The 27274-nt window shown below is 44.6% G+C and overlaps 1 protein-coding gene across 1 annotated transcript in view; it reads right to left on the reverse strand.

The window, feature by feature from the left end:
* Positions 1-6547: 6547 nt before the first annotated feature.
* LOC129862913 (Krueppel-like factor 5) overlaps positions 6548-27274 on the reverse strand; it is a 37240-nt gene continuing 16513 nt past the window's right edge. Inside the window, exons 2-4 of the mRNA XM_055935015.1 lie at positions 21695-22595; positions 21349-21408; positions 6548-10750 (exon numbers count right to left, since the gene is read on the reverse strand). Of these exons, the coding sequence (XP_055790990.1) occupies positions 10572-10750; positions 21349-21408; positions 21695-22595 (1140 nt within the window). The 3' untranslated portion in view covers positions 6548-10571. The remainder of the gene's footprint in view (positions 10751-21348; positions 21409-21694; positions 22596-27274) is intronic.

Genomic DNA, 27274 nt, shown 5'->3' on the forward strand with positions numbered 1-27274 from the left:
CTACTCTCCCTAGGAGTGGCCATCCTGCAAAGATGACTGCAAGAGCACAGCGCAGAATGCTCAATTAGGTTAAGAAGAATCCTAGAATGTCAGCTAAAGACTTTCAGAAATCTCTGGAACATGCTAACATCTCTGTTGACGAGTCTACGATACATAAAACACTAAACAAGAATGGTGTTCATGGGAGGACACCACGGAAGAAGCCACTGTTGTCCAAAAGAAACGTTGCTGCTGTCTGAAGTTTGCAAAAGAGCACCTGGATGTTCCGCAGCGCTACTGGCAAAATATTCTGTGGACAGATTAAACTAAAGTTGAGTTGTTTATGAAGGAACACACAACACTGTGTGGAGAAGAAAAGGCACAGCATACCAACATCAAAACCTCATCCCAACTGTAAAGTATGGTGAAGGGAGCATCGTGGTTTGGGGCGGCTTTGATACGTCAGGGTCTGGACAGCTTGCTATCATCGACAGGAAAAATGAATTTCCAAGTTTATCAAGACATTTTCAGGAGAATGTAAGGCTGTCCGCTAATTGAAACTCAACAGAAGTTGGGTGATGCAACAGGACAATGACCCTAAACAAATGGCTTCAACAGAATAGAATACCCCTTCTGGAGTGGCCCAGTCAGAGTCCTGACCTCAACCCGATTGAGATGCTGTGGCATGACCTCGAGCAGTTCACACTAGACATCCCAAGAATACTGCGTATTTGAAACAGTTTTGTAAAGAGGAATGGTCCAAAATTCCTCCTGACCGTTCTTCAGGTCTGATCCGCAACTACAGAAAACGTTTGTTTGAGGTTATTGCTGCCAAAGTAGGGTCAACCAGTTATTTAATCCAAGAGTTAACATACTTTTCCCACCCTGCACTGTGAATGTTTACACCGTGTGTTCAATAAAGACATACAAATGTTTAATTGTTTGTGTGTTATTAGTGTAAGCAGACTGTGTTTGTCTATTGTTGTGACTAAGATGAAGATCAGATCAAATTTTATAACCAATTTATGAAGAAATCCAGGTAATTCCAAAGGGTTCACATACTTTTTCTTGCCACTGTAAGTAGTACTTTAAAGTATTTTTACTTAAGTACTTTACAGCCATTACACCTGTACTGGCTTTCGTCGGTGAAAGTAGAGGAGGACCAATGCGCAGCGTGGTATGTATCCATATTTATTTGAATACTTTTCAATATTGAACAAAACAATAAACAGACGAAAACCCAACGAAGCTACAGTCCCGAACTAGTGAACACAGACCAGATGAACACACGAACAGGAACAATCACCCACAAAACCCAACACAAAACACGCTACCTAAATATGGTTCCCAATCAGAGACAATGACTAACACCTGCCTCTGATTGAGAACCATATCAGACCAAACACAGAAATAGAAAAACATAGATAAACAAACATAGACTGCCCACCCCAACTCACGCCCAAGGTGCGGACTCCGGCCGCAAAACCTGATCCTATAGGGGAGGGTCTGGGTGGGCATCTGTCCGCGGTGGCGGCTCTGGCGCAGGACGTGGACCCCACTCCACCATAGTCTTTGTCCGCTTTAGTATCCTCCTAGGAACGGCGACCCTCGCCGCCGACCTAGGATTGGCAACCCTACTAAATGACCCCACTGGACTGAGGGGCGCCTCTGGACTGAGGGGCGCCTCTGGACTGAGGGGCAGCTCCGGACTGAGGGGAAACTCCGGACTGAGGGGAAACTCCGAACTGAGGGGCGGCTCTGGCAGCTCCTGACTGGCGGGCGGGTCTGGCAGATCCTGACTGGCGGGCGGCTCTGGCAGCTCCTGACTGGCGGGCGGCTCTGGCAGCTCCTGACTGGCGGGCGGCTCTGATGGCGCTGGACAGACGGGCGGCTCAGACGGCGCTGGACAGACGGGCGGCTCAGACGGCGCTAGACAGACGGGCGGCTCAGACGGCGCTGGGCAGACGGGCGGCTCAGATGGCGCTGGGCAGACGGGCAGCTCAGATGGCGCTGGGCAGACGGGCAGCTCAGACGGCGCTGGGCAGACGGGCAGCTCAGATGGCGCTCGGCAGACGGGCAGGTCAGATGTCGCTGGGCTACAAGCTACAGTCCCGAACTAGTGAACACAGACAAACCAGGAACACACGAACAGGAGCAATCACCCACAAAACCCAACACAAAACAGGCTACCTAAATATGGTTCCCAATCAGAGACAATGACTAACACCTGCCATATCAGGCCAAACATAGAAATAGAAAAACATAGATAAACAAACATAGACTGCCCACCCCAACTCACGCCCTGACCATACTAAATAAAGACAAAAACAAAGGAAATAAAGGTCAGAACGTGACAACACCCCTGCCAAGCACCCATGTCTCAAAGAAGCAGAGAGTCAGTCTGGATGGTATGCATCAATGACTAGTCTGAAGTTCAAGATGGGGAACTATCGGACCAAGTGTAGCAGAGCTGGAGTTCCTGAGGTCTCTGAATGCAGGGAAGAGGAGCAGAAACAACTCCGAGAGAGAGTCACCCCACTCAAACATCAAGAGACCTAGACAAGCTGATGTAAACTTCCTGCCATGCTTCCCGAGAGGGGAAGACCCAGAGTATGTCAAGCAGCAAACCATCAATGAAGTTCAAATTCCTAGAGAACAACTGATATCCTTCTCTCTTTTGTCTCTGTCTCCCTCTCTCTCCGTTTAACCCTCTTTCACTTTGTAAGATCTTTCTTTCAGTCAACATTGTGTTAAATGTGGCTTTTGTTTGTGAGCTGATGTATTTTTTGCAGGTGTGTGCATAACAAACATCAATCTGAAGAGCCGACTCTATGACGAGCTAGACAGACAGACTGATCGCCTTGTTCAGGCAGAGGGCAGCAGGGACAGGCCATGCAGCAGATGCTATGAGAAGTGTCTTAATGATCTGTGATCTCCAGGTAGGTTAAAAATGAATACCATTCTCCGCATTCAAACATTCATTTTAATGTATTCACCATAACATGACTGTAGACAAGCTATATTTTAAACTTCCTAAACTGTCCTCTGCACCATGTGTGTGACTCTTGAAAGGAGCAACTTGACGTGAACACCTGCTGCCCTTCGTGGTCTCCCCGTCTACCTTCCTGGTTGGCTGATGCAATTATGTTGTTATTTGGTTTGATTTATGCCTTGCATCTGAGTTACCCCAAGAAGCTGATCCACACTTTTGACTTCATACAAAAAGTCCTGATCAAATAAAATAACATTTGATTTGTTACATGCGGCGAATACAACAGGTGTAGACTTTACAGTGAAATTCTTACTTACAAGCCCTTAACCAACAATGCAGTTTTAAGAAAAAAAAAAGTGTTAAAGTATTTACTAAAATAAACTGAAGTAAAAAATAAGTAAATAAAATAAAACATGTAAATAAAGAACAAAAATAACAAATAATTAAGGAGCAACGATAAAATAACAGTAGCAAAGCTATATACAGGGGGTACCGGTACAGAGACAATGTGCGGGGGCAACGGCTAGTCAAGATAATTGAGGTAATATGTACACTATCGTTCAAAAGTTTGGGGTCACTTAGAAATGTCCTTGTTTTGAAAGAAAAACTATTTTTTTTGTCCATTAAATAACATCAAACTGATCAGAAATACAGTGTAGACATTGTTAATGTTGTAAATGACTATTGTAGCTGGAAACGGCTGATTTGTTATGGAATGTCTGCATAGGTGTACAGAGGCCCATTATCAGCAACCATCACTCCTGTGTTCCAAAGGCACGTTGTGTTAGCTAATCCAGGTTTATCATTTTAAAAGGCTAATTGATCATTAGAAAACCCTTTTGCAATTATGTTAGCACAGCTGAAAACTGTAAAACTGGCCTTCTTTAGACTAGTTGAGTATCTGGAGCATCAGCATTTGTGGGTTCGATTACAGGCTCAAATTGGCGAGAAACAAAGGACTTTCTTCTGAAACTCGTCAGTTTATTCTTGTTCTGAGAAATGAAGACTATTCCATGTGAGAAATTGCCAAGAAACTGAAGATCTCGTGCAATGCTGTGTACTATTCCCTTCACAGAACAGTGCAAATTGGCTCTAATCAGAATAGAAAGTGGAGTGGGAGGCCCCGGTGCACAACTGAGGAAGAGGACAAGTACATTAGAGTGTCTAGTTTGAGAAACTGACGCCTTACAAGTCCTCAACTGGCAGCTTCATTAAGTGAAGAGGAGACTCCGGGATGCTAGCCTTCTTTTCTTTCAAAAACAAGGACATTTCTAAGTGACCGTAAACTTTTGAACGGTAGTGCACATGTAGGTAGAGGAAAAGTGACTATGCATGGATAAAAAGATGGGGGGGGACAATGCAAATAGTCTGGGTAGCCATGTGATTAGCTGTTCAGGAGTCTTAAGGCTTGGGTGTAGAAGCTGTTAAGAAGCCTTTTGGACCTAGACTTGGCGCTCTAGTACCGCATGTCGTGCGGTAGCAGAGAGAACAGTCTATGCCTAGGGTGGCTGGAGTTTTTGGCAACTTTTAGGGCTTTCTTCTTACAGATCGGATACTTTTTGAGGATCTGAGGACCAGAGGACCAATGTCTCCTGAGGGGGAATAGGCGTTATCGTGCCCTCTTCCTGACTGATGGGCTTGGATGATGGAAAATGGTTAAACCCAAGCTTTTGCCTCTGAAAAATGACCTATTGGAGCAAGAGTAATGATGTATGGGCCTGTGTGGGTATTTGCCTTGTCTCCAACTCATGTCCTTACATGGCTGCAAGGCCTTTCTCGTGGATTCATGTTTTTGTTATTCACTCAATGTTTGCGGGTCTGATGGACCCACAACATTATTGGGTTTCTAAAACAAAACAGCCATGACAATTTACGTAAAAATTCTTAGTACTTAGATGTTACAAGCAATATAGACAGCAATATAGACAGCCATACATGGTTAATATTTGCCATTTACCTCTGCTAGATCACATTGATCAATAAAAGCGCTATTTGTTTTAAAATAAAATGTTATAATCAAGACATGGGTGGAATAAATCATGTTTAAGTTGAACAAATATAAATGAAACAAGGTTTTCATCCCTATTGATGTTTATTGCTTTGAACAGAACAAATTGGAAGGACAAATTTTACACCCAGTATTTTATGGAAATGATAAAATAGCGCCATTGAATTTATGATTTATTACAGTCTTATCTTAATCAGCTCGTCAAAATAATGTGCAAGAAGTTGGGCTTTTCCATTATTAGCTGGCTATATTGCAATACAAGTACATCCTAGCTATTGTCCATCGCTGAAATCGGCAATGGTTGCTTTCCCTGGCTCTCTTCTAAAAGCTTTAGGGCCATCTGTTATATTGGTTGTCTAGTAGCCAGCTGGTGGGAATACTTGGAAATATTACAGCTAGGTCGTTCCAGCTATTGTTTAGTTAGCTAGCCAGGTAGCTAGCTAGCTAACAAGGTAGCTACATTTCAAGTACAGTAACTAGCTAGCTACTAACTACCTAACCTTTACTCTTCAGATAATTAGGTTATCAGAACTATCAAGCTCTGTATTCATCCTTGATCATTCAATTCCATTGCAGTTCCATTGCAGTCACTGACGACCGAAGTTAGCGTGCATGCCCTCGTCCCACCACAAGGAGTTGCTAGAGCGCGATGGGACATCCCGGCCGGCCAAACCCTCCCCTAACCCGGACGACGCTGTGCCAATTGTGCGCTGCATCATGGGTCTCCCGGTCGTGGCCGGCTGCGGCACAGCCTGGGATCAAACCCGGGTCTTTAGTGACACCTCAAGCACTGCGATGCAGTGCCTTAGACCGCTGCGCCACTCGGGAGGCCTATTGATGCTTTTAACTTTCATGTTTCACCTTCATGTTTCAACATAGGTACAGAAACTCAGTCCTAAGTGGGAAGGTCAGGGATAGGTAGCCTACGGTACTGGCTGGAAGAATTTTATGGTATAAACATTGATAAGGTCATACGGAGGAGACAGACATATTCCCTTCATAAAGACAGAATGACAGACACACAGTATAAAACCATTTGGATATGACCTAAGCCCTTTAGTTCAGTTATTACTAAGTAGTTACATAGGTATAAGGGCAACTTAGGGTAAACAGTTACCAGCCCTCTTTCAAAGGTCAGCCAATCGTCACTTGCAGGTGAAAACAATTCATAGCATAAAGGGGTGGTTTCCTGGGAACCCATCCCTAAATGTACTCTGCTTTGACCGATATGTATACATTGTACTATATATACCATAATGTTTATAAAAAAACACGCACAAAAATGTGTCCATCCAACATCATTACGTTAATGAATAATTATTGTGACCAATAGTGTGATAAAAGTGACATCCATGGAGTAGTTGGGCATCGTCTCATACCCTGCTGCCAATATCTTTGAACGTGGTAACCTGAACGAATCATATTGGCACACACACTAGAAAAAGATAAACTCTCAGCAGGCTACAATACATAATATAAAAACAGATTTGTAAATATCAAAGTCCGTACGGGACGATTCTAATTTCAAAATGTATTAAGGTAAAAAAATATATATATATGGCTATAGAATGCCAATATGATTCGGTTCAACTCAATAAATTAAGAGTTTATTTCAAAAACACGACATCGACCAATTTTTCACATCTGTGTTTTTTCATCAGAAATTGCTTCATCATGATTGCATATGGGTACCTTCATGTTTGTGTATAATATTAATGTTCACAGATTTTTTATTCATAGATGTTTGCAAAACACTATACATCCATTGTTTAGCTGGAATGGAATGTTCATTTCCTCTATACAGCATTTGACTGTGATATGTGGTTGTCTCACCTAGCCATCTTAAGATTAATGCACTTACTGTAAATTGCCATGGTTAATAGCGTCTGCTGAAATGACTAAAATGTCAAATGTAAATGTTTTACATAGAGATCTCATATTACCGTATTTGCTACTTTTTATAATGTATAATTAGTACAGTTCTTTATTTTTAAAAATGCTGTCATTTGTTACGCTTGACTATGTAAAACCTAGCAGTACTACTTATTTCGCTGAGAGTGGGGCACATATATTGCATTTAGCCAAAAAACATGATTATAATTATTATTATCAAGTAATATATTTTATAGATGTCTGTCATTGAACAACCCCATGCCATGATTAGATAGTGAAGAAACACACAAATCTCTTTCATCATTTCTGTAAACTATGAAAGCTAATATACCAACATTTCTGAAAATGTTTATATGTAGCATTTTGGAATGAAACTCTTCATTTATACATAAATAGTGAGGTTCCAGTGCAAGACTAATTAACATTAAACCATAATAATCCAAATAATAATGTAAAACTGTTGAACAAACTATAGAAGATAAAACTGTAAATATATGTAGGATAATGTAATGTTATCGCTATCCTCTGACAAAGAGGTTTGTCTCCATGGTTGCAGATATGAAATAATAAACATTACAACATTACTGTTTCTAAATATAAACATTACTTCCCGAAAGATTGTATTGATTGTGGAGGCCAAGTCATCTGATGCAGCACCATCACTCTCCTTCTTGGTCAAATAGCCCTTACACAGCCTGAAGGTGTGTTTTGGGTAATTGTCCTGTTGAAAAACATATTATGGTCCGACTAAACGCAAACCAGATGGGATGGCGTGTCTCTGCAGAATTCTGTGGTAGCCATGCTGGTTAAGTGTGACTTGAATTCTAAATAAATCAGTGAGAGTGTCACCAGCATGGCTACCACAGAATTCTGCAGAGACACGCCATCCCATCCCACCATCACACCTCCTCCTCCATGCTTCACGGTGGGAACTACACATGCGGAGATCATTCGTACACCTACTCTGTGGCTCACTAAGACACAGCGGTTGGAACCAAAAAACTCAAATTTGGACTCATCAGACCAGTCCTTGTGTACTACTCGCTTCACAGAACAGCACAGACAGACTCTAAACAATATAGAAATAGGAGTGGAGGCCCCGGTGCACAACTGAGCAAGTGGACAACACCAGTCTCAACTTCAATAGCGAAGAGGCAACTCCGAGATGCTGGCCTTCTAGTCAGAGTTCCTCTGTCCAGTGTCTGTGTTCTTTTACCCATCTTAATCTTTTATTTTATTGGCCGGAGACGCCTCTACACTGTTGACGTTGTTCACCTGACTTAGAATTCCTCACAATCAAATGTCGACCGCATTATCTACCAAGAGAATTCTCTTCGATTATAAATCACAGCTGCATATATTCCCCCCCAAGCAGACACATCGATGGCCCTGAACGAACTTTATTTGACTCTATATAAACTGGAAACCACCTATCCTGAGGCTGCATTCATTGTAGCTGGGGATTTTAACAAGGCTAATCTGAAAACAAGACTCCCTAAATTCTATGAACATATCGATTGTGCTACCAGGGCTGGTAAAACCCTAGATCATTGCTATTCTAACCACACTCCGCCCTCGGAGTGTGGTGTCATGAAAATAACCTCACACTCAACGTCAACAAAACAAAGGAGATGATCGTAGACTTCAGAAAACAGCAGAGGGAGCACCCCCCTATCCACTTTGACGGGACAGCAGTGGATAGGGTAGTAAGTTTTAAGTTCCTCGGCGTACACATTACGGATAAACTGAATTGGTCCACCCACACAGACAGCGTGGTGAAGAAGGCGCAGCAGCGCCTCTTCAACCTCAGGAGACTGAAGAAATTCGGCTTGTCACCAAAAGCACTCAAACTTTTACAGATGCACAAACGAGAGCATCCTGTCGGGCTGTATCACCGCCTGGTACGGCAACTGCTCCGCCCACAACCGTAAAGCTCTCCAGAGGGTAATGAGGTCTGCACAACGCATCACCGGCGGCAAACTACCTGCCCTCCAGGACACCTACACCACCCGATGTCACAGGATGGCCATAAACAGTTTCAACTGTTCTGCATGCGGTTATGGAACCCTTACCTGTCCCAGACCTGCTGCTTTCAACTCTTAATTATCGGCTATGAAAAGCCAACTGACATTTATTCCTGATTATTATTTGACCATGCTTGTCATTTATGAACATTTTGAACGTCTTGGCCATGTTCTGTTATAATCTCCACCCGGCACAGCCAGAAGAGGCCACCCCTTCTGCCTTTCTAGGGAGTTTTTCCTAGCCACCGTGCTTCTACACCTGCATTGCTTGCTGTTTGGGGGTTTAGGCTGGGTTTCTGTACAGCACTTCGAGATATTAGCTGATGTACGAAGGGCTATATAAAATAAACTTGATTGATTGATTGATAAAGATCATCAAGGACAACAACCACCCGAGGACAAGGACAACAACCACTGCCTGTTCACCCCGCTATCATCCAGAAGTCAAGGTCAGTACAGGTGCATCAAAGCAGGGACAGAGAGACTGAAAAACAGCTTCTATCTCAAGGCCATCAGACTGTTAAACAGCCATCACTAGCATTGTGTTGCTACTGCCAACATACTGACTCAACTCCAGCCACTTTAATAATAGAAAAATGTATGTAAAAAATGTATCACTAGCCACTTTAAACAATGTCACTTAATATAATGTTTACATACCCTACATTACTCATCTCATTTGTATATACTGTACTCTATACCATCTACTGCATCTTGCCTATGCCGTTCTGTACCATCACTCATTCATATATCTTTATGTACATATTCTTCATCCTTTACACTTGTGTGTATAAGGTAGTAGTTGTGGAACTGTTAGGTTAGATTACTCGTTGGTTATTACTGCATTATCGGAACTAGAAACACAAGCATTTCGCTACACTTGCATTAACATCTGCTAACCATGTGTATGTGACAAATAACATTTGACTTGATTTGATTTGTGGTGCCTTCAGGCATTTGGAAATTGCTCCCAAGGATGAACCAGACTTGTGGTCTACAATTTTTTTCCTGAGGTCTTGGCTGATTACTTTGATTTTCCCATGATGTCAAGCAAAGAGGCACTGAGTTTGAAGGTAGGCCTTGAAATACATCCACGGGTACACCTCCAATGGACTCAAATGAAGCTTCTAAAGCCATGACATGATTTTCTGGAATTTTCCAAGCTGTTTGAAAGGCACAGTCAACTTAGTGTATGTAAACTTCTGACCCACTGGATTTGTGATACAGTGAATTATAAGTGAAATAATCTGTCTGTAAACAACTGTTGGAAAAATTACACAAAGTAGATGTCCTAACTGACTTGCCAAAACTATAGTTTGTTAACACGAAATTTGTGGAGTGGTTGAAAAACGACCTAAGTGTACGTAAACGTCCGACTTCAAACTGTATATACAGACAGACAGGCATACAATGTGCATCCATTATTACATGGAGCAATTGGAGGAAGGTGTCCTGTTTCTTTGAAAGTCCATATGATGATGTTGCCATTACAGGAGCAGACATTTTGATCTTTGTATTGGCCCTCATGCAGTGCAATGCATTCTGGGGCTTCAGGATGGTGGTAATGTGTCCCTCTGCTCCGGTGACGCTTCAGGTGGTCGTAGCGTGTGTGTGTGTGTGTGTGTGTGTGTGTGTGTGTGTGTGTGTGTGTGTGTGTGTGTGTGTGTGTGTGTGTTTAGTTCTGGTGGCGCTTCATGTGTAGGGAAAGGTGATCGGACCGGGAGAAAGATTGCCTGCAGGCTACACACTTGAAGGGCTTGGCTCCCGTGTGTTTACGATAGTGTCGTGTCAGCTCGTCAGAGCGGGCGAAACGCCAGTCACAGCCCTCCCAGCTGCAAGAGTATGGTTTCTCCCCTGAAACACACAGAGAGAGATGTAAATACATTGTCTGTAAAATGCCTGTCAGTATGGGTATGTTACAATTGGTGAGACCTGTGTGGCTGTTAGACAGGGATGTGTGACAGTTTGTAATGTGACATGGAGATACAGCAGGACATACAGTTATTTTGAGAAAGAGATGAGAGTTGTAGACTATTTTTCATTGCTCAATACTGTGTTCACAGTGATGTCGTCAACAGAGTGTGGTAAACATACCATCAGACAAACAAATCAAATCAAATTGTATTGATTGCATACACCGTTTACAGCAGGTATAAAAGCTTCAGCCAAATGCATACAGTATGTGTTCTCCCTCAACAATGCAGCAGATTAGTCAATAATAATAATAGAGTCAAATAAGAAAATAGAAAGTAATAAGAGAGGTGCTATGCATAGTAATAGACTGTATTTACACTGTGTTTCAGAGTTCTGAGTGCATGTGTGTGCGTGTGTGTTTATGTGTTTGTGTGTAAAGGTTGGATGTGCGGGTAGCCTTTGCAAATAATCTATTAGGTGCAAATAGTCTAAGGTACAGGTCTGTGCAGGGAGACAGCAAGGGTTAGCTGTTCAGCAGTCTGATATCCTGGTGGCAGAAGCGGTCTCTGAGCCTATTGGTATTAGACCCGATGCTCCGATACTGTTTGGTAGATGGTGGTACAGTTGCAGTACCAGATGGTGATACAGCCGGTCAAGATGCTCTTGATTGTGTAGCTGTAGAACTTCTTGAGGATCCGAGGACCCATGCCGGATTTCTTCAGTCACCGGAGGTTGAAGAGGCACTGTTGCGCCTTCTTTGCCAACCTGGTGGTGTGATTGGACCATCTCAGGTCCTCTCATGTGCATGCAGAGGAACTTGAAGCTTTTGACCCTCTCCACTGTAGCTCCGACAATAGGGGCATGCTCCTCCTCCTTTCCTTTTTCCTGAGAAAATCGCCTTTGAATGTTTTGGTATCTAGTGAAGAGTTCTTCTTTGTCTACACCCATTCAGCATTGTTCACACCCTCTTAAACTTTAGCCTCACCCATCTTGTTTCGCTCTCGGCGCGTTCAGAACACACACTTGACGCTCTGACTGATGATTTGTTTACCTCTGGATAACATGAAAACAGCCTATCCAGCTCTGCTGGCAACAATTTCATTACGCTTTTTTGCAGACATTTACTGACACCGGCCATAGTCATTGGTGGTACACGCGTCACGTAACATTAGCTAACGAGCCAGCCAGCTAACGTTAGCTAGTTAAACAACAATGAACAAAGTGCCAACAGTGCTTAACATTAGAAAAGCAAACCGCTCGGGGAGACTAATAATAACGTCCGCTAGGAAGCCAGCCAGCTAACGTTAGCTAGCTAGTTAACAGTACACATTAGCTTGAAATGAAACCACTTTGTCAAAATTAGAAACGTGTATATCTAACTGTTTTCTCCATCTCTTAGCTATCATACTCTAATTCCACTGATTTCAAAACTTGATTCTCCAGAAAGTGGAGAGCAACACTTATGCAGCTGCACTACAGTACACTTTAGCTTAAGACATATAGCTAACTACCTGGGTAAACAATGAACCTAGCTAGGTAAACAATGTTTAAGATCACACACGTCATGTAACGTAACTAATGTTAGTTAGCTAGTTAACAATACACTTCAGCTTAAGACATGTAGCTAGCTAGCTAGGTAAACAATGAACCTAGCTAGGTAAACAAAGTTTAAGATTGAACCAGCCAACGTTAGCTAGTCAAACAACAATGAACAAAGTGCCAACAATGCCACAGTGCTGGGAGCTAACCAACCATGTCAGCTAGCTACCATTAGGCTCTAACTAGAAAAGCAAACGGCTCTGGGAAACAAATAATAACATCAGCTAGGGAGCCAGCCAGCTAACGTTAACTAGCTAGCTAACAGTACACTTTAGCTTGAAATAAAACCACTTTCTGTCAAAATCAAAAACTTGTTATATCTGAAAATGTAACTAGCTAACGCTAGACTATCTTACCTGTATCCATCATCATGCATGATGGACGTGTCTCCCTGTCAGAAATGCCATACCACTGTTGCCCTTAGTTTGAAGATGTAATCCGGAGACAGTTGTTTTCTCCATCTCTTTAGCTATCATACTCTAATTCCACTGATTTCAAAACGTGATCCTCCAGAAAGTGGAAAGCAACACTTATACAGCTCCACCACACAATACATGTTTTAAAAAGCCGCGCTCGACAGGATTACCAACACAGACTGACAAGCTCAAATAGACCGAAGCCTTCAATATGGCAGACCAATCCAAACTCCTCTCTCGACATGTCCAGCCCACTCATCTCAGCCAATCATGTTTAGTGGGAAGGTTGCTAACTTTTTCTGTGGCTTAACCAACAAGGCTCGTATTTTAATAATTGTATTCGTATTTACAGATGGCATACAAGTTTATTATTTGGGCACATGAAAGTTGACATGTTCGAGAAGGCATTTCTGACAAAAAACGCATTTTGATAAAAAAACATTGTTTTACGTTTAAACGTCTCTCCTGTGATGTGAATGGTGCTGAGGCCTGGATATGGCAGCTGTTCAACTGACAGCATTAACCGATTGACAGATAATACACTTGAACTATTTGGTCAGGTGGCAGTTGTGCAACAGTTGAGTTGTTATCAGTCTAACATGGCCACACACACATACAGATGTAGAATCTTAATTTGATGGCCCTGTTGCAATGCAGGACATTGAAAAGTTGTAGTATGTATAAAAAGGCTTCTGAAGTTTGTAATTTCAGACTTGATTATCCCTTACGAAAAATGTATCAACCCCTACAAAGATGTCCATTCAATATAATCCACATTTCCTATTGCTGCAGAATTGTTTTCCTGCTGTAGCAAACTGGCTCAAATTAAGTATGCACGCATGCACGAACACATGCCTGTTTTATGAGGCATCTACATGGTTTTACTAAAAGACAGCAAACAATACCAACTCTGTGAAGCCCATAAACCTGGGGTCTCCAAACTTTTCTAGCATACTTTTCAAAAATAAAACATGTCGTGAGCTCCATTTTTTGTCAAGCTTTCAAATAGGCACATTATTCTCCTCTCTCCTGCAAGTCTTCCTGGGGTCCTTTGTGTACAATGTAGAACATAGTAAAAAATAAAGAAAAACCCTTGAATGTGTAGATGTGTCTGAACTTTTGACTGTATGTGAAATCAACTCTTGTGGCTTCATGTTCTCTAAATATCACTATCCCCCAAATTTAGCTTTTGGTTATAGATGTGGCTATAAGCTAAAATACACATTTATCTGTTGCAGGGATTTACCGCCCCACATCTGAATTAGTTGATTTACGAGATTTTTACTTAAATTGGCTTACACCTGTCATGGTTCCACCTGTCACCAGAGTGCGGCAGAGACTGTCCTAGAGACATTAACGACACTTAGCTGTGTCCAATTTACACATTATGATTTACCTGTTAAAAGAGGTGTGTTATCTGTTGTCATTTGCAGACGCTTGAATTGTTTACTGTGTGCGTTCGTGAGTTTTTGAGACTTAGTGTTTGTTGTTTTTTCAAGTGTACTGTGATCCTGCGGCTACCGTTTCTCAGTCAAGTATTATGTTTTTCCTTAACATCTGATTCCTCATTTGGTCTCTTCTCTGCACCTGGGTCCAACCTTATCACATCACAGCAAGCTTCTGCCTAAACATGGACCCAGGAGAGACCAGATCAATAATGTTGTAACCCACCAAGGAGCACTGATGGGGCAGCAGCAAGAATAACTCTCCCATGTGTCAAACCCCTCTAGGCTCTAGGCTCTAGGAGCCAATGTCCAAGTCGCCCAGTGCTACAGGCGTCGCCGTAGTTCCTCCAGGGAACCTGTACCGGGAACCCAAGATCCCAGCCCCCGAGTGGTATGACGGCCACCCGGGAGGATGCAAGGGGTTTCTCATTTAGTATTCTCTGGTGTTCGAGCTACAGTCCTCCTCGTTCCACATCGATCGGGCCATGATCGCCTAAATCATCTCTCTACTCTCGGGCAAGGCCCTGGCTTGGGGAGTGTCAGTGTGGGAACAGCGGCCACCATCCAGCAGCTCCATATTAGCCTTCATTGCCGAGCTACGACAAGTCTTCGACCACCCTGTCAGTGGACGAGAAGTGGCCAGTCAACTGTTCAACATCCGCCAAGGGGCCAGACCAGTGGCTTACTTCGCCATTGAGTTCCGCACCCTCGCCGCTGAGAGTGGGTGGAATACGGAGGCCCAGGTCACCAGGGTTTGTCTAATTCCATCAAGGATGAACTGGCCTCTCGGGAACTGGGAGAAGACCTTGTCCCTAATACGCTTGCAATCAGGATCGACAACCGGCTATGAGAACACGTGAGACAGCGCCTTTTTGACACCACCCCAGTATCCGGTTTCCTGAGGACCCCAAGCCCTATGAACCCAGCATTGAGGAGCCCATGCAGCTGGGACGCACACGTCTGAGCCCACAGGTGCGTGACAGGCACATGCGAAGGCTGCTGCTTCTACTGCGGAGGTCTCGGCCATCTCCGTGCTACATGCCCAGAGCTGACGGGAAATGCCAGGGCTCGCCAGGTCAAGGGGAGACCCTGACGAGCTGTGCAGTTACCTCCCGGCTACCCAGTCAACCATCTGTCGCTGCCCGCAATCCTCCACTGGGACAACTGTCAGCACCATATTCAAGCCTTCGTGGACTCCGGGGCCACAGATATATTCATTTGATCAGGACTTCGCCAGAGAATTACAAAACCCCTGTGTGAAGTATCGACTGGCAGTTGATGGACAGCCCATTGGCTCCGGTCAGGTGGGAATATCAGACCAAGCCCATTCTACTGCAGGCTGGGGTGAACCACTTAGAGACTCTTAGTTTTCTTTTGATCACTGCTCTCGAGAACCCCCTTATTCTAGGGTACCCCTGGCTAGCGCTACAAACCCCACTATTCTCCTGGTCCACGAGACACCTACTAGACTGGAGTAAGGACTGCCAGACTAAATGTCTAAGACCCCAACCAAGAGCCTTGCCGTGTCCTCCTGCATTCCTTCCCTCGACTGTGCCATAGAACTCCTACCCGGCTCCACACCTCTATTTGTACTCCCTCTGTACTCCCACCGCATTTGTACTCCCTCTCGACCCCTGAAGCAGCAATGGACAATTACATCTGTGAGTCACTGGAGGCAGGTTTCATTCACCCCTCTACATCCCCAGCTAGTGCAGGTTTCTTATTCGTGGGTAAGAAGGATGGAGGCCTGCGTCCTTGCATCAATTACAGAGGGCTGAACCGGATTAAAATCAAGAATTGTTACCCCCAACCCCTGATGTCCGTCGCCTTGGAGTTGACCCAAGGGGCCCAATTCTTCATCAAACTAGACCTCCGTAACAATTACAATCTGGTGAGAATCAGGGAGGGAGAAGAGTGGAAAACTGCCTTTAACACCCCTTGTGGTCACTGTGAGTATTTAGTCATGCCTTTCGAAATATCGGCAGTCTTTCAAGCAATGACACTCTTAGGGATATGTTGAATCGGTTCATCTTTGTTTACTTCGACGACATCCTGATTAATTCCAAAACCCTTCTGGCATACATACTGCATGTCCGCAGAGTCAACTATACACCAAGATAGAGAAGTGTGAGTGTCATGTATCCCAAGTTTCCTTCCTGGGTCAAATTATCTCTACTGCAGGCATCAGAATGGACCCCGTAAAGGTTGAGGTAATCGCTGACTGGTCCCGTCCCACCTCACTCAAGCAGGTGTAACGACTCCTAGGGTTTGCCAATTTTTACAGGCGATTTATATGCAACATTGGTGCGGTGACAGCACCTCTCACGGTCATAACCCACAAGTCCCAGACCCATTTTTGCTGGACTCCCGAGGCTGACAGGGCATTCATGGTGCTCAAGGGACATTTCACCTCTGGACCCATCCTCGTTCATCCTGATCCTACACGCCCCTTTGTGGTAAAGGTGGACGCCTCTGACATGGGAGCTGGGGCGGTCCTTTCACAGCGGAACGAGGAGGACAAGAAACTGCACCCATGTGCCTTACTCTCCAAGCGGTTCTCGCCAGTGGAAAGCAACTATGATGTAGGCTACTGGGAGCCTTTGGCGGTTAAGTGGGCAAACGGAGCCGGCCAACCAGGAGCTGTAGACATTTCTCCGCTGTTTCGTCTCCACCTAGGCCAGCAACTGGAGCAAGATCCTCATCTGGGCGGAGTATGCTCACAACACACTGCCAAACGCGTACACTGGAGTGTTGCCGTTCGAGTGTCAGTTTGGGTTCGCCCCCCCCCACCCCCGTTTCCTGAACAAGAGGACGAAGTGGGGGTGCCATCAGCCAAGGCGTTCATTTAACGAAGTTGCCGCAACTGGATCAGAGCACGATCCTCCTTGCTTCGCACCTCTGCCTGTTTGTTCGGCTTGGCCCTGTAGTCTATGCAGTCTCGCAGGCTTCCCTGGCTTCCGGGTCCACTCCAAAGTCTGCCCCTGCTTGTCCTGTTCCACAAGAGCAGCGCCTGTCTGCTTGGCACAGGCACTGTTTTACTGCCAAGATGGTGCCGACAGACATGGCAGCTCTGCTTCTAGCTCCTGAGCAACTTTGCAGTATTTAGTCTTTTTGTGTGTTATTTCTTACATTATTAGCCCAGAATGATTTTTGTGTTATTACATACAGCTGGAAACTATTGGATATCAGAGTGGCGGTAACTCACCAGCTTTACAACCAGGAATACGACTTTCCCGAGTTTGATTCTTTGTTCGTACCCCCCAGGGCAATTGAAACTTAACCCAGAGGCTGCTCCAAGACGCCGCTCTGCCAGTGGAGAAGAGGTATTCGGAGTGGACTAGTCCGACAAATCGCTTCCGAGTATATTACTGGCTAATATTCAGTCTCTGGGCAAGGGTCTCCTTCCAGGGAGACATCAGGGACTGTAAAATACATTAGGCAGCCATGGCTTTCACGGAATCATGGCTCTCTAGGGATATACTGTCCCCGTCCATACAGCCAGCTGGGTTCACAGTACATCTCGCAGACAGGAATAAAGACCTCTCCGGGAAGAAGAAGGGCGGTGCTGTATGTTTCACGATTAACTACTTATGGTGTGATTGTGATAACATACAGAAAGTCAAGTCATTTTGTTCACCCGACCTAGAATTTCTCATAATCAAATGCTGAACGTATTACCTCCCAAGATAATTACTTTTGGTTATAGTCACAGCCGTGTATATTCCCCATCAAGCCAGTACCATGGCAGCCCTCAAAGAACTACACTGGACTTTATGCAAACGGGAAACCACATATCCCGAGGCTGCATTTTTTGTAGCTGGGGGATTTTAACAAAGCAAATTTGAGGAAAACACTAACAAAGCTTTATCAACACATTGACTGTAGTACTCACTCTTGTAAAACACTCGACCACTGCTACTCCCCCTTTCAATATGCCTACAAGGCCCTCCCCCACCCTCCCATCGGCAAATCAGATCACGACTCCATTTTGTTCCTCCCGTTCTATAGGAAGAAACTCAAACAGGAAGTACCCGTGCTATAGTCTGACCAATCGTAATCCAGGCTTCAAGATTGTTTTGATCATGCGGACTGGGAAATGTACCGGGTAGCCGGTAACTGGGACCTTTTGGAGTGCCAACAGAAGAAGATCATCAAAGGTAAGGCATTTTTTATATCGCTATTTCTGACTTTCGTGTCGCACCTGTCTGGTTGAAATATGTTTTTCATGTGTTTGTATGCGGGGCGCTGTCCTCAGATAATCGTATGGTTTGCTTTCGCCATAAAGCCTTTTTGAAATCTGACACAGCGGCTGGATTAACAAGAGGTTGAGGTTAAATATTTATAATACTGTCGTTTGAATTTCGCGCTCTGCAATTTCACCGGATGTTAAGAAGTTTTTAACAAACTATAGTTTTGGCAAGTCGGTTAGGACATCTACTTTGTGCATGACACAAATAATTTTTCCAACAATTGTTTACAGACAGATTTCACTGTATCTAAATCCAGTGGGTCATACATTAAGTTGACTGTGCCTTTAAATAGCTTGGAAAATTCCAGAAGATGATGTCATGGCTTTAGAAACTTCTGTTTGGCTAATTGATGTAATTTGAGTCAATTGGAGGTGTACCTGTGGATGTATTTCAAGGCCTACCTTCAAACTCAGTGCCTCTTTGCTTGAGATCATGGCAAAAGGTACCACGTTCATCTGTGCAAACAATAGTATGCAAGTATAAACACCATGGGACCACGTGGCCATCATACCGCTCAGAAAGGAGACGCGTTCGGTCTCCTAGAGATGAACGTACTTTGGTGCGAAAAGTGCAAATCAATCCCAGAACAACAGCAAAGGATCTTGTGAAGATGCTGGAGGAAACAGGTACAAAAGTATATTTATCCACAGTAAAACAATTCCTATATCGACAAAACCTGAAAGGCCGCTCAGCAAGGAAGAAGCCACTGCTCCAAAACCGCCATAAAAAAGCCAGACTACGGTTTGCAACTGCACATGGGGACAAAGATCGTACTTTTTGGAGAAATGCCCTCTGGTCTGATGAAACAAAAATAGAACTGTTTGGCCATAATGGTTATGGCCAAACAAGGAAAAAAGGGGAAGGCTTGCAAGCCAAAGAACATCATCCAAACCATGAAGCACGGGGGTGTCAGCATCATGTTGTGGGGTGCTTTGTTGCAGGAGGGACTGGTGCACATCACAAAATAGATGGCATCATGAGGCACGAAAATTATGTGGATATATTGAAGCAACATCTCAAGACATCAGTCAGGAAGTTACAGCTTGGTTGCAAATGGGTCTTCCAAATGAACAATGACCCCAAGCATACTTCCAAAGTTGTGGCAAAATGGCTTAAGGACAACAAAGGTACTGGAGTGGCCATCACAAAGCCCTGACCTCAATCCTATAGAAAATTTGTGGGCAGAACTGAAAAAGTGTGCGAGCAAGGAGGCCTACACACCTGATTCAGTTACACCAGATCTATCAGGAGGAATGGGAAGAAATTCACCAACTTATTGTGGGAAGCTTGTGGAAGTCTACCCCAAACGTTTGACCCAAGTGTATATACAGTTGAAGTCTGAGGTTTACATACACCTTAGCCAAATACATTTAAACTCAGTTTTTCACAATTCCTGACATTTAATCCTAGTAAAAAAATCCCTGGATCACCACTTTATTTTCACAATGTGAAATGTCAGAATAATAGTAGAGAGAATGATTTATTTAAGCTTTTATTTCTTTCATCACATTCCCAGTGGGTCAGAAGTTTAAATACACTCAATTAGTATTTGGTAGCATTGCCTTTAAATGGTTTATCTTGGGTCAAACATATATGGGAAATGCACATCGCAAGAAAACACGCATTGCTGGCTCCGTTGGGAGTGGAAGCTCTCACGCACCAGTGGCCTCAGACCCTCCTTTATGCGTTTCCCTCTGTGTACCTTATTCAGCCCACGCTGGTTACGGTGAGTTGGGAGGGCTTGTCGTTGACTCAAACAACCTTGGTTTGAGGAGATCATTCCCCTTTTAGTCCACACCTGTTCTCAGGGTGTGGAATTTCAAAATACTGAAATCATCCACATATGATTCTGCGTTTTGCATCATATGGGGGATGATTTCTGTGTTTTGAAAGTTACATATCTTAAACTCAATTGCTGACAAGGAAAATATTTTGGGGACAATGTCAACAATGGACTGATGAAAAAAAGAGCAAAAGATCATTTTTGGGTGGAATTTTATTTTAAGAGTCTATTAAGGCACCTGTGCGTCAGTCGAAGCTTAACTCAGTAGAGACTAAAGGATATTCCAGAGTTAACCATCCCTGAGACTGGGTGTGGCAACTCATATATCGAAAGTTTAGTCAATATTTTAGGTTATTTTTTGTAAAAGGGCTTTATAAATTAAAACATAGCATCAACCTACGTGACATCAAAGAGGGCCAACCAACTTTCTGGTAGAGAATGCAGTGTTGAGTACTAAAATTGACGCCCGTAATAAAGCGCAGTGTGCTATGATAAACTGCATCTAACGGCTTTAATTATGTGACAGATTTTTTATTGCTTGGATGTGACTTCCCCCAGTGTAGCCCACAGTGTGCTTAGGCAGGAGACGTCATTAGGTAGCATGCAGATTGTGCAATACCTAGGTATCACAAGTTTTCCTGTGGGTTGGAACTCTGTGTAGTCTGCCATGGGCCATTTCATTTTATGTCCACTGGAGTCGGCATGGAGCGGGATTTCATATCCACATAGCTGTGTTGTACCGAGTTAACCAACTGAAGGAGGGAAACAAGGTACAACACCTGTTTGGTCCTGCACTGCCAAGTTCTGGGCTCGGTGAAGAGTGATACTGAATTGAAGGAATGAATCTGTGCCTCGAGTTTATCACCTGAGGAAGGTCATTGGCCTTGTCAGGCTTGATTCTAATGTCCTTCAGTAGAGGGCGCTAGTGCCTAAACTTTCCATAGCTGTGTTGTACCTCGTTTCCCATCTTCAGAGAAGAGTAGTTATAGTCATAACTGCACATTTCTATTTGTGTAATTGTACAGAGGACGTTACTCTTTCTTACCTGTGTGTGTCCTTTGGTGTGCTTTCAAGTGAGAGCTCTTTGTGTAAACCTTGGCGCAGCCTACAAGGAGAGACAATGGATGTTAGTATCACTGTACTGACCATGGAGAAGTACTCAACTTTGGCCTCTCGGTAAGCAAACAAACAGCATCATGAAACGCATCTCCTGTATCTTTGAACAAACACGTTTTAGCCTTTAGCACATTAGCCTGCAAAGTATCTATATCAATGGCCTAAATGTCACTTTGGGTGCATTCATTAATTCATGCATTAATTAATTAATTAAATGTATTCATTCATTAATCTATCCATTCATTCATCTATCCATCCAGGATCAGGAGGCTCACCAGGGAAGTCACAGAAGTGGATCCGTCTCTTCTCGAGCTCAGGGTTGTTCCGTCGATTGTACCTGGGTCCTGTCAGCACCCCTTGTCCGTGGGCCATAAGCATGGAGTGGTGGGACATCTGGGTGACCTTTAACCCCAGTCTGCTAGAGGCCTGGAAGGGCGGCGGAGGGGTCAGCAGCTCAGCCTGGTTCTCAGGACTACCCGGCTGCGAGTTGGGGGGTGAGGGAGGTAGGCTGTGGGTCTGTGACTGGGGTGACGCCTTGGCGTGGGGGTGGTAGAAATGCTCCGGCATTGCAAACGACGAGTCACCACCGCCGTGGCCTAACGTTGTCAAGGAGACGCTGTTCAGGTTGAGCATGGTTCTACCGTTGCCGGCTCCGCTGGTCCCTGATTGGCTGCTGCGGGAGAGTGTCATTGTGAGGTCAGCTCCGCTGATGGGTATGGGCATCTGGTAGACCTGCGGTTGTTGGGGGCCAATATGCAGCTCAGTATGTGCATCTGAAACTGGGTGTCCGCTGGCGGCCATATCGGGTTTGATAAACATAGTGTTGAAAGTCTGGGGAATGCTGAAGACAGACATGAAGTCAGGCAGGGTCTGGATGGAGCACGGCACTGGGACGTCCAACCCAGGCTCTGTCTTGATGTGCTGGAGGAGATGGGTCTGGTGGTGCTGCTGGGGCTTGTTGGGCCGGTTCAGGCCGGTGCAGAGGTGGGTGGTTTTGGGGAGGATGAGGTTGATGTTGATGCTGTAGGGAGCTGTGTTGGGCTTCTCCTCTGAGAGGTACTTGTCCACAAATGAGGGGCTCTCTCCGCGGTTCTTCTTGTCTGTGTGAGCCATGGATGAAGGATGGAGGGGACTGCATGTGGTCTGGGGGAGGTACTTTTCCATCTCCAACCGGATCTAGAGGGAGGGGGGAGGAGGAAGGGGGATAGATGGGGAGGGATGGAGGGAGAGAGATTAGATTAGTTGAGGATATGGATTCATGATGTGCGCTGAGAGTCAGGAAGCAAGTTCAGGGAGGGAGAGTTTTAATAAATAAATGCAACTTAATACAAAACAAGAACCACGAACAACGCACAGACATGACACTGGAACAGAAACAGTAACACCTGAGGAAGGAACTTAAGGAAGTGACATATATAGGGAAGGTAATCAAGGAGGTGATGGAGTCCAGGCGAGTGAAGACGCGCAGGTGCGCGTAACGATGGTGACAGGTGTGCACCGTAACGAGAAGCCTGGTGACTTAGAGGCCGGAGAGGGAGCACACTTGACATTGACTAGCTTTTCATTTACAAACTAGGTTCTTTTTTTAAAAACGATGTTTAATTGAATCCCTATAAGCAAAAATAGGACATATTAAGCTATTGTTATTTTTCTAGGAAAGTTACAAATGGATGCCGGATAAATATGGAAATGCAGCCCAAAACAAATCATCCACAACTTTAACTGTGAGTTACTGAGGCCAAACGCTAGGGCACAGGGAGTTAATCCAAGCCAAAGCCCAGTCAATTGGTTGTTTGTTGATATACTTAAGCCCTATCCAGCTGTGCACAATGGCTTACCCAACATCAGATACAATGGAGGGAAGAGAACAATTCATCAGGCCTATTATGCCTCCACAGCTATTTGAAGTGCCAGCTATGTCTGTACAGTATATTTCCAAATCTCTTCCCTAGCAACTCTAGTGTTGATGTGCTTTTCAATCAAATGTATTTATAAAGCCCTTCTTACATCAGCTGATGTCACACAGTGCTGTACAGAAACCCAGCCTAAAACCCCAAACAGCAAGCAATGCAGGTGTAGAAGCACGGTGGCTAGGAAAAACTCCCTAAAAAGGCCAGAACCTAGGAAGAAACCTCGAGAGGAACCAGGCTATGAGGGGTGGCCAGTGCTCTTCTGGCTGTGCCGGGTAGAGATTATAACAGAACATGGCCAAGATGTTCAAATGTTCATAGATGACCAGCAGGGTCAAATAATAATAATCACAGTGGTTGTCGAGGGTGCAACAGGTCAGCACCTCAGGAGTAAATGTCAGTTGGCTTTTCATAGCCGAACATTCAGAGTATCTCTTCCTCTCTTGAAGGGTTATCACTTTATGGGCACTTCAACCTGTGTGTGAGGTCAACAATACTTTATTGCGAGATCCTCCTGTATGAAGCTGCTGCTTTCAAAACAGGGCACAAACAGGTCTTGTGTTGGTTGATTATGTTCTGGCAAGCAGCTTAACCCAGTACCCTTGGCAGAGTCCTCCCTCTTGCCTGAGTGCCCATGGACAACCTGGATTGGTCCAATAAGAAACAATTTCGTCTTCAGTTGCAAATGTTTTCCGTTGCATGCCGTAATGAACACAACCCTGCTTCCTTTCCTTCTAACTCTCTCACACACTCTCCCCTGTCCCCTGTTTATCCTCTCTGTATCAGGAGAAGAATGGAGTGCACCTGAGCCCGAGACTGAGTCAGTTAATGATTGTAGAACATGTACAACTGCCACCCCCTGGGGGGGGGGTAGAGAAGTGTCAGGGGGGTTTCCACAATTCCGGACCATGACCGTGGTTGTATCCCAAATGGCACCGTATTCCCTACTTTTGACCAGGGCCCATAGGGAATAGGGTGCCATTTGGGACACACCCAGGGGGGTTTCCATACTTCATGACCATGACAGTGATTTCCAGTCAAAATACCAGCCAAGTCAATCATGCACAATATTTGAGTACAATACTGTGCGATGAAAGGGGACTAATGTCACATTTCATACCAAGTCACGAAAGCGAAATGTGATCAAATTTATTTCAATCAATCAAATGTATCTATAAAGCCCTTTTTACATCAGCCGATGTCGCGAAGTACTGTACAGAAACCCAGCCTAAAACCCCAAACGGCAAGTAATGCAGAGTAACTAGAGTAACTAGAGCATTTATACTGTCCAACAATACGATAATGCAATAAAAATTCCTTTGTCCTTGGTTAGCCATACAAATATATCTGCAACTAATCTCCAAATCAACATCCAACAACACCACTCAAGAGTTCTTTGTGGCCCTCACATTTGACACCACTATCCTTCATGTCACCAGTAGCACTCAATGGTGTCTGAAGTCAAAGTGCAAGTAATAATGTATGCCATTTAGCAGACGCTTTTATCCAAATCGACTTACAGTCATGTTTAGGTATGAGTGATCCCGAAAATCAAACCCAAAGTCCTGGTGTTGCTGGCACCATGCTCTACCAACTGAGCCATACAGGTCCATCGTCGACCTCACTATTTCTCCACCTCCTCTTTTTTATTATTGACATGGATGAGTAGATGACCACTATGACAAACACAACAGCCCAAACAGAGAGAGGAGATTACAATCATGGATTATAAAGAAAAAGCCAGCCACGTCGCGGACACCAACGCCTTGCTCCCGGACAAGCTAAACACCTTCTTTGCCCGCTTCGAGGAAAACACAAGAGCTGCCAACGAGGACCACCGCCAGTCACGAGGACTGTGAGCTCTTGTTGTCCATGGCCTAGGTGAGTAAGACATTTAAGTGTGGTCCCACAAAGAGGGACGGAGGTAAAGAGGGACAGCGTTGGCCCGGAAGAGGGCAGCACGGCTGGCCCTTAAATGTACATGGATAGCTAACATTGATAATATGCATGTCAATCTCTCCTGGCTCAAAGTGGAGGAGAGACTGACTGCATCACTACTTGTCTTTGTGAGAGGTATTTACATGTTGAAACCACTGAGCTGTCTTTTCAAAAGACTAGCACCAAGCTCAGACACCCATGCATACCCCACAAGACATGCCAAAAGGGCTCTTCACAGTCCCCAAGTCCAGAACAGACTCGGGAAACATACCGTACCACACAGAGCCATGACTACATGGAACTCTATTCCACATTAAGTAACTGATGCAAGCAGTAGAATCATATGGAACAAAACGGACTGTGAAGAGACACACACAGGAACACACACGCATAAGAACACACACGCTAGCAAACACACTCTACACATACGTACATTGTACTATTGTTGTATGGTGGTATTATACATTTTGTAATGTAGATATGTAGTGGTGTAATAATGTCATATGATGCACTGTTTTATTTTCTGTGTGATGTGCCTTAATGTGTTTGGACCCCTTGGCAGCAGCTAATGGGGATCTTTATAAACATTTTTTTTAAACTAGCAAGTCTGCCAGCCCAGACGGCATCCCTAGCAGCATCCTCAGAGCATGTGCAGACCAGCTGGCTGGAGTGTTTTCTGGACATATTCAATCTCTCCTTATCCCAGTCTGTTGTCCCCACTTGCTTCAAGATGGCCACCATTGTTCCTGTACCTAAGAAACCAAAGGTAACTGACTATCACCCTGTAGCACTCACTTCTGTCATCATGAAGTGCTTTGAGAGGCTACTTAATATCACCTCCACCTTATCCGACACCCTAGACCCACCCCATACCACCACAACAGATCCACGGATGACGCAATCGCCTGCACACTGCTCTATTCCATCTGGACAAGGGGAATACCTTTTTAAAAATGCTGTTCATCGACTATAGCTCAGCCTTCAACACCATAGTGCCCTTCAAACTCATCACTAAGCTCGGAACCCTGGGTCTGATCCCTGCCCTGTGCAAACTAGGTCCTGGACTTCCTGACGGGCCGACCCCAGGTGGTGAAGGTAGGAAACAACACCTCCGCCACGCCGATCCTCAACACCGGGAACCCACAACAGTGTGTGCCCTCCTGTACTCCCTGTTCACCCATGACTGCGTGGCCACGCATGTCTCCAACACAATAATCAAGTTTGCTGATGACCCAACAGTGCTCAGTGATTACTAACAACGACGAGACAGCCTACAGGGAGGAGGTGAGGGCCCTGGTGGAGTGGTGTTAGGATCTATTAACACAGATGACAAGATGATGCCGACAGAGAGGGTTCCCTCATTTCTAGTCCCTAGGAAACTCTACAGTATTTTGTTTTTTATGTATTATTTCTGACATTGTTAGCCCAGAAAATCGTAAGTGTTATTACATACAGCCGGGAAGAACTATTGGATATCAGAGCGACGTCAACTTACCAGCACGACGACCAGGAATACTGCTTTCCCGAAGCGGATTCTTTGTTCGAACCACCCTAGGCATTCGAACTGTTTCCAGAGGTTGACCCAAAACTACGTCGCAACAGGAGAGGTAGACGGCGCGGCCTTCTGGTCAGATTTTGGAGGCGTGCACACCACCCACCGCTTCCGAGTATATTACTCGCTAATGTCCAGTCTCTAGATAACAAGGTAGACGAAATTAAGGCTAGTGTTGCTTTCCAGAGAGACATCCGGGACTGTAACATATTCTGTTTCACGGAAACATGGCTCTCTCGGGATATGCTGCCGGGGGTCGGTAAAGCCACCGGGATTCTTTGTGCGTCGCGCCGACAGGAATACACATCTCTCAGGGAAGAAGAAGGGCGGGGGTGTATGTTTCATGATTAACGACTCATTGTGTAATTGTAACAAAATACAAGAACTCAAGTCCTTTTGTTCACCTGACCTAGAATTCCTCACAATCAAATGCTGACATATTATCTCCCAAGAGA

This window comes from Salvelinus fontinalis, chromosome 9, assembly GCF_029448725.1.
Source record: "Salvelinus fontinalis isolate EN_2023a chromosome 9, ASM2944872v1, whole genome shotgun sequence".
NCBI lineage: Eukaryota > Metazoa > Chordata > Actinopteri > Salmoniformes > Salmonidae > Salvelinus > Salvelinus fontinalis.